Source organism: Leptonychotes weddellii, chromosome 11, assembly GCF_054177405.1.
Source record: "Leptonychotes weddellii isolate Sample4059 chromosome 11, ASM5417740v2, whole genome shotgun sequence".
NCBI classification, from domain to species: Eukaryota; Metazoa; Chordata; class Mammalia; order Carnivora; family Phocidae; genus Leptonychotes; species Leptonychotes weddellii.
Window position 1 is genome coordinate 4,426,623 of NC_138379.1, and position 8,947 is coordinate 4,435,569.

Below are 8,947 nucleotides of genomic sequence, written 5' to 3' on the forward strand. Positions count from 1 at the left end.
TTAATGGATGGGAAGATTCATAAAGATGTCACATTCACCAAAAATGATCTATAAATTTAAACACTTCCAATGAAGACCCCAACAGAAGTTTTCAAGGAATTTGGTGTGCTGATTCTAATATGTTTATGGAGAACAAATAGGCCAAGAATAAGCCAAGATAATTTAGAAGAAAAACAAGGTAGGGAAATTTACCCTACTAGATTTCAAGACTTTTTATTAAACAATGGTGTTTAAGACAGTATAGTATTGGTATTGGGATCGAGAAATAAATAAATCAATGAAATAGAGTATGGAACCCAGAAACAGACTTAGTACAAATGATTTATCATCCAGCCAGTTGCTAGAACAATGAGTTATATTTATGGGGAAAAAAAGTTAAATTAGATCTCTACCTCACACAATTCACAAAAGTAAATAAATTCTAGAAGAACTTAAAGTGAAAAGCTGACTTTGGGAAGAAAACACACACACAAACCCAACTTTTTAAATGAACTTAGGGTAGAGAAAAATTTCTTAAACAAGATATAAAAAGCACAAATCTTAAAGTAGAAACAAATTGGACTATATTGTCAATGTCCTCAAGCCAAAGATCAATGAGAACACATTACTCTTTGAACAAGTTGGATTTATTGCTTTTGAGATGGAGAACTGTAAGTATCTCAATAAGAGGGTGTTGGAAAAGACTTAGAGGTTTTGTGTTTGCGTCGAGTAACTGGAGGGAGGTTTGAGGATGCTGGGCTTTGCTCTGGACCAGGTGCTTTTAGAGCAGGGATCTTTCTATGATTGGGTATCTGAACACATTTTATCTATACAGAGTGCAGATGAGCACGAAGGTAAAGCTGCAATTGGCCCACAGCCACAGTCACACATATTATCAGGATGGAGAAACGGTGAGGTGGTTATTGTGGTTCAGACAGTGTTGATGCCTGTTAGCGTTCAGTCTTGTTTATGGAATGATCTTGTTTTTGTCTCCATCCATCAAAGCTGCAGAATGTCTTTGATTCTGTTATTCTGTGGACTTGTTCCTGTTCAACAGGAGAGAGCAAGTCCTGGCTGGTCGTGCCATCCCAGCTCCCAGATGTCAGGGCTCGGTCTTCTCTTCTTCAACACTAAATTCAAATCTAATCCACAAAGGGTACCATAAACAGAGTGGGAATACAAGCTGCCAGCTCAGAGAAGATATTCTCAAGATATCTCCTTGGCTGCCAGCCCAGCACACGAGGAGCTGAGAAGTCCTCACTCCCTCTTAACCGCAAGTACAAAACTGAACAAACTGAGGCATCAACAGCTCTTCTTGGATTGGTCAGAGAAGTGAAGTCACAGGGCAAACTGCTGCCCCCAGAACTGGAGAGACAGACAAGTGGATACAGAGAAATACAACTTAGGAGAGCAGAAACATACCTATGAAAAGAAACTTCTGCAGGAACCGGTGACAGAGCAGAAAAACCTGAACTGTGATCAGGGAATTTCTGGAGGCTCAGTGTGAATAACTCTGAGAGTTAAAAAATCCAGGGGGCCCCAGTTATGGGGGGCCCCAGTTATGGGGGGCCCCTCCACGCAACTTCCATAGGTTTTACCTCCAGGAGTTCTACTTGATCCTTATAGTGAATATTGGAGAAAAATCCCTTCGTGCTTCCAGCAGGGGGAGGGGAAGAGAACAATTCTGAAATATGCTGGAGTTTTCTTTTCTTAACAAGGTCTGCCCTCAGCGGAAATGATTTTACCAGAGCCTAATCTCTTGGGTTTTATCAGAGCTTACCCCACCTGGAGGAAGGGAAATACACAGCTCCAGGCCCCTCTAACCGTCCTGTCCCATCTAAGGAGAGAAAAAGTGGAGAAGCTCTCGAGTTCAGTCGGGGGCCCAGGCTCACCAAAAGACTGAGACAAAACCACGGGACTGCACCGCGGCCTCCCTTCCATGACACTTCCCCACATTTCTTTTTTTTTTTTTAGATTTTTTTTTTTTTATTCATGAGAGAGAGAGAGGCAGAGGGAGAAGCAGGCTCCCAAGGAGCAGGGAGCCCGATGTGGGACTCGATCCCAGGACCCTGAGACCATGACCTGAGCCGAAGGCAGACGCTTAACCATCTGAGCCACCCAGGCGCCCTTTTCTTCCCCACATTTCTAAAGGCCTATTTACCACAGTTCCTTCTACCCAGTGCATCATGTCCCCCTTTCAAAAAAAGATTGCAAAGCATACTAAAAGGCAAAAAACAGCCCGAGGAGACTGAACAAGCATCAGAACTGAGTCAGATATGGCATGGATGTCGGAATTATCAGACCAGGAGTTTTAAAAGAGCTATGACTAACATGCTGAGAGCTTTAATGGAAAAGGCAGACAACATTCAATAACAGATGGATAATGTAAGCAGAGAGGTGGAAATTTTGAGAAAGAATCGAAATGCTAGAGATCAAAAATATTGTAACAGAAATGAACGACGCCTTTGAGGGGCTAATTAGCAGCCTGGACATGGCTGAGGAAAGAATCTCTGAGCGTGAAGATATGACATGAGAAACTTCCAAAATAGAAAAGTAAAGAGAAAAAAAGATTGGGTAAAAGAAAAAAAAAAATAGAACAGAACATCCAAGAACTGTAGGACAATAACAAAAGGTGTAACATATATGTAATAGAAAAACCGGAAGGAAAAGAGAAAAGGGACAGAAGTGGTATTTTAAGGAGTGATGACTGAGAATTTCCCCAAATTAACATCAGACACCAAACCACAGATCCAGGAATCTCAGAGCACACCAAGCAGGCTAAATGCAAAAAAAGCTACATCTGGGCATATTACATTCAAACTTTAGAAAATCAAAGATAAAGAAAAAATCTTGGAAGAAATCAGAGGGGGGATACCTTAGCCATACCTGATCTATAGAGGAACAAAAATAAGAATTATATCTGAACTCTCAGAAACCATGTAAGCAAGAAAAAAGTCAAGTGAAATACTTGGTATTTACCCAAAGGAGTTGAAAACTTATGTCCACACAAAAACCTTCACATGGATGTGTATAGCAGCTTTATTCATAATTTCCAAAACTTGAAAGCAGCCAAGATGTCCTTTTATAGGTACTATCCATAGGATAAATAAACTGTGGTCCACCCAGACAATGGAATATTATTATTCAGGGCTAAGAAGAAATGAGCTATCAAGCCATGAAAAGACATGGAGGAAACTTAAATGCATATGATTAAGTGAAAGATGTCAATCTGAGAGGCTGCATACTGTGTGATTCCAGCCATGTGGAATTCCAGAAAAAGAATAACTATGGAAACAGTAAAAAAAAAAAAAAAGTGGTTGTCAGGGGTTTGGAGTGAAAGAGTGACAAATAGGTGGAGCACAGAGGATTTTAGGGCATGAAGTTATTCTTTATGATATTACAATGGCGGGTATGTGTTCTTATGCATTTGTCAAAACACATAGAATGTCTAACACGGAGTGGGAACCCTAATGTAACTGTGGACTCTGGGGGATGATGATGTGTCAGTGTGGATTCACTGATGTTAACGCCTCTGATGAGGGATGTTGAGTATGTGTGTGGGGGGCCAAAGGGGTATACGGGAACTATGTGTATTTTTCACTCAATTTTGCTGTGTACCTAGACAGTTCTAGAAAATAAAGTTTATTAGTTACCAAAAAAATAGATACACAGCAAAGGGTTACTGTTTTGAATATACAGAATTCCTACAAACCAATAAGACAAAAGAAAAATAACACAGTAGAAAACCATGCAAAAAAAAAAAAAGAAAGAAAGAACTGATAAGAAGCCCGAAGAGCCCATAAGCAAATAAGACTATGCTCAACCTCAGCAGTAACTGGTAAAATAAAAATTACAACAATTGTAAGATACTGTTACATACCCATTGTGTCAGTTTCCTAGGACTGCGGTAACAAATTACACAAACTTGGTGGCTTAGAAACCAGATATTCATTCTCTCACAGTTCTGGAGGTCAGAAGTCTGAAATCAGGTATGACAGGACCACGCTCTCTCCAGCGCCTCTAGGGGAGGGTCCTGCCTTACCTCTTCCAACTTCTGGGGGCTCCGGGGGCTCCTTGGCTCGTGGCAATCTCTGCCTCATCTTCACGTGGCCTCCTCCTCTTCTATCTCAAATCTCTTTCTCTGACGAGGACACTCATCATAGGATTTAGGGCTCCGCTGGCTAATCCGGAATGATCTTATCTCGAGATCCTTAATTACATCTGTAAAGATCCTTTTCAGGGCACCTGGGTGGCTCAGGTGGTTAAGTGTCTGCCTTCGGCTCAGGTCATGATCCCAGGGTCCTGGGATCGAGTCCCGCATCGGGCTCCCTGCTAGGCGGGGAGCCTGCTTCTCTCTCTGCCTCTGCCTCTCTCTCTCTCTCTCTCTGACTCTCATGAATAAATAAATAAAACATTTAAAAAAAATTTAAAAAAAAGATCCTTTTCCCACAGAAGATCTCATTCACAAACTCCCAGGGTTAGGGCATGGACATGTCTTTGTAGGGGGCGGGGGGAGGGCACCGTTCAACCCACTACACTCACTGAAAAAAACAAAAAGTCTGAGAATACCAAGTGTTGGAGAGGATATGGGCCAAGGGGAACTTTTATACAATGTTAGGGGAAATTTCAATTAGTCAATCTCTTTGGAGGCAACATCCAGACCATGTGTAGCAATACCGGGAAAATTGAAGATGAACATACCACCTACACATCTTAACCGCAGATACACACCGAAGAGAAACTCCAAGAGACATATATCTGATGTTACTCACGGCAATGTTTGTAATCACCAAAAAGGGAGCACTCTCTAAATATCCACCATATGGATTTTGGAGGAATACCATTCAGTCCATAGGAGTCTGTCAAATCTCAATGGAAGGTCATAGCCAAACCTCCAAGGCCTCAACCAGAGCTGCTGTTCTGTCCTCAGATTTGTCACGCCCAGCTTCCTCCCTCCCCCACTCTGGCTGGTGTTACATCATAGAAAACACAGAAATCCCCAGAGGGAATCCGTCCCTCATTTTCTGCCCCCAACTCTGTAAGCCCTCACCCCACATCCACATGCTCTGCCCCTCTACCTTCCCCCGACAAGGGCTTCCCACCTGGTTCATCCCCATAAACACCGATATGTACCCCCTGGATCTCCCCACTCTCCACCCATCCCACCCCTGAGCCACCACCCATTCTTGGCTTCCTTATAGCAATAGAACTCCTGGAGAGAATCATCTGGGGGCTCCTGGGTGGCTTGGGGAGTTAAGCGTCTGCCTTCCCGTGGCTGTACCCATCCAAGGATGTGCCGGGCCTGTCCCCCCACCTTCCCCTTGCTCTGTGTCACCAATGCGCAGGTGACCCGTCTGCCCGGAACGGACACTCTTCCCTCCCAGCTGCGGATGTCTGGCGGGGAAGGACTCTGCCCTGGAATTGCGGGAGGAGGCATGACCCTGATTTGGGACTTCTGGCCTCCAGAGCCCTGAGACGATACATTTCTACTGTCCTCAGCCAGCACATCTGTGGCCCTTTGTCAGAGCAGCCGCGGGAAACTGGTAAAATGGGGCAGCAAAGACGGCTTACAACGGTCTTCTTTTACGTTTTGCCAATCCCCGCGGAGGTTGAGCTATTCGGGCTTCTTGGTTCCGTTTCGTTTCGTTAAGGTACAATTCATCCATCTGAAGTGCATATCACCCAATGGGTGGGGGGCAGGAGGCCTCCTCAGCTGCCACCCCCACCCTCTGCTCTTAGATGGGCCTTGCCGGCCCCGAGGCTCCCTTCCCGGTGTCCTAACACCACTGCTATCTCCGGCTGGGGGCCCAAACTCGGGCCTGGGGGCTGTGGTTCTTGGCGGCTGCTGCCGAGCTGACTCCAGTCACAGCCAAGGATGATCTCAGGGCATCCAGTGGGTTGGCCCACGCTCTGCCCACAGCCCTCCACAGCGGGTGGCCTTGGTTGGACCCGACAGAACTCAGGGCTGGTGGAGGGATGGGGTCAGACAACTGGTGAGAGATGGTGACAGCGCCTGAGCTCGGGCTTCTGCTTCCCAGGACTTACTATGTGCTCAACAAAGACCCGAGGAAATATTGGTAGCCAACATTTAGGAGCACTGAACTATCTTGTCTATTCTTGTATCTTCCTGCGTGATCCCTCTCAAGGACTGTGTCGCTCACTGTTGTTACCTGGAGAGGCTCAGAGAGGTTAAGCAACTTGCCCGGGGTCCTGCCATAAATGAGAGAAGAAATGGGCCCTGCAAGTGCCCCACGCACCCAGGCTCTCTGCAGCTGCAACGGCCCCTTCCTCTGCCCTGAGGATGTCCGTCGGACATATTCGGAGAGGGGAAATAAAGGACCCCTTGTGGCGTGGGGATGGAGGGGGTGGTGGACATGAAGAGTTGGTGCAGGGACCTGGGTGGGCCATAAAACTCTGCTGGCTGAGGGCTTCCTGGACGAGGCAACATTTGCTGCCAGGGTCCCACTGATATTTTATCGTGTAACCCCCTGGGGACTTTTCTCCCCAGATAACTCCCTGCCAGCCCCTGTCAGCACATCCAGAACAGCCTGGAATTCCCAGACTTGTTCTCTGCCCAGCTGCAGCCAACCCCTGGCCCCGCCTGGGGAAGGTTTTAGAGCCGTGAAGTAGGAGGCAGCTTCTGCTAAGTCGCCCCCCCAGGGCCACTCCACTGCCCGGCATGGGCATGGGGGTCTGGTAGGAGCCGGGGGGGACTGGCAGTCAGCAGGGGCAGGGGTGAGACCGGGGATAGGAGCAGAGTCAGTGCCTCTGGAAGCAGAAGGTCAGACAAAGAAGGCAAAGGTGCAGCGAGGGATCCCGGGTCCGAGCCCACACTCGGGGTTTGTGGGGCCCAGGAGTCTCCGGAGTGAAACGGGGCGGGGGGCCACAGGGCCAGGAGCCGGGCGCCGGGAGCTGGCTCTGCTCAGAGAGGTAGGCACTGGCCTACTCTGGGTGTGCCTGGATTTCACGTCCCCCCTGTGACACACAGATCCTGGGAGCACCCTTGGAGGAACCCTCCCTCTGGGCCTGGGGGTGGGGGTGGGGACAGACCCCATCCTCCCTCAAGGAGCTTCTGGGCTGGGGGAGGAGGCAGCATGTGGACAGACTGGGACCAGCCAGATGTCACCAGAGCTGTGATGGGGACGGCTGGGGAGTTGGGAGAGGAAAAGGGGGAGCTGCTTGGGAGCCAAAGCCAGACCTGAGCCTTTGGTTTATGGTTGTAAAAGCGACACTTACTGTCTGTTTCTGCTTCTGAAAGTATTGCAGTCTCACTGTGGGACCTCTGGAAGCTACAGAAAGATGCTAGCAAGTCACTTAAAGAAGCACAGGGTACACACACTGGTGCAGGGGCTCAGCGCTCGTGGGGCGAGGGGCTGTGGGCCACACGGACTGGGACCGAAGCCACCATACAGCAGCCGTGAGGAGGGTAAATCAGGTCCCCTGCCCCAGCACCTGGGGTAATAATCAGATCAGCTGGGTTTCCTGTCTAGCCTATGCTCCCTGGTGTGCCCACCGCCCACGGACTGAGCCCCAGCGCCCTGTGTGAAGGCCCTGCCTAGCTGTGCCTCGTTTCTCAAAATCAGGCCACATGCCAGTCCCTCTGTCCAGAACCCTGGCCCTCCAAGAGCCTGCCCCTGCCCCTCTCCCGCTGCAGCTGGAGCCCACTGGTGGGGTCCTCACTGACCTTGAAGAGCCTGTGACCCACCGATCCATCTGTGAATTGTTTTCAGTGTCATCGTTCCTCCACGTTTAGACCGCAAGGTCCGGGGGCGACTGGCCAAGTTGGTCGTGTCACCTACATGGCCCAGGCCCAGCTGAAGCCTGCCCTGGTAAACAACCAGGTCAACGAGCCCTGGGTCCTTGCTCGCCTGCAGTGGGCAGGCAAGGAGGCACCTTGGATGAGAAGCAGGAACCAGCTGCCGGCTCCATTCCCTCTGGGCACGCCCCCACCCAGCTCTGCTTCCCTGTTTATTGGGCAAGAGTGGGGCTGGGCCTGGGGATCTGGCCGTGGAAAAGCTGAGTCTGAGGTTGTCCCCAGACACTCCAAGTGTGTGCACACTGAGGACACACCTCACCTGAGAAAGGTATGACTGAGCTGAGGCCAGAGTCTTGGGATGGACATCAGGACACCTGGGTGCCATAACTCATCCCAGCCTCTTCCATTCTGGTCCTTATTCAGGGCTGAGGCCTTTGGCCCTAGAGAGGTATTAGGGAGCCACGGACAAAGTTAGAGCAGGGCTGATAGGACCGGGAGCTGTTTGAACCCCAGGCAGGGAGAGCTGGATGAGGGAGGGTGATGCTGGCATTCCAGGCAGAGCGTGGGGCACTGCTCCAGGTGCTCCGGGCCAACTCTGGGGCTGAGGGTGGGTGGTGCCAGTGGCCCACTCAGGCCTCGCTCCTCCAGGAAGTGCTCAGAAGGAAATGGGAGGGGGGCGCCTGGGTGGCTCAGATGGTTAAGCGTCTGCCTTCGGCTCAGGTCACAATCCCAGGGTCCTGGGATCGAGTCCCGCATCGGGCTCCCTGCTAGGCGGGGAGCCTGCTTCTCCCTCTGCCGCTGCCTCTCTCTATCTCTCTCTCTGACTCTCATGAATAAATAAATAAATAAAAAGAAGGAAATGGGAGGGACCCATGTGTTGGAGGGGTGCAGGGGCAGCCCCGGCCCTCTGGGGTTACACGCGAGTCCTTGTAGAAGTGTCCGTGAGCCCATAGAGGTACAGCCAGGGGCGCGGGGAGAATGCCCATGAAAGTGGAGAGCCCCGGCCCACGCTGCCCCCTCCCTGCAGGATGGACCCCTTCGCGGACACCCTGCGGCGGCTGCGGGAGGCCTTCGGCTCAGGGAGGACGAGTTCCGGGCGGCGCAGCTCAAGGGCCTGGGCCGCTTCCTGCGGGACAACAAGCAGTTTCTGCACGAGGCGCTGGTGCAGGACCTGTGCAAGGTGGGCGGGGCTGAGGGGGCTGGGGAGGCGGG

General features: G+C 50.1%; 1 protein-coding gene across 1 annotated transcript in view; it reads left to right on the forward strand.

The window, feature by feature from the left end:
* The first annotated feature begins 7,778 nt into the window (after positions 1-7,778).
* The window catches only part of LOC102729673 (aldehyde dehydrogenase family 3 member B2), a 3,347-nt gene continuing 2,178 nt past the window's right edge, over positions 7,779-8,947 (forward strand). The window contains 2 exon segments of the mRNA XM_081798509.1: positions 7,779-7,808; positions 8,763-8,915. Coding sequence (XP_081654635.1) covers positions 7,779-7,808; positions 8,763-8,915 — 183 coding nt within the window.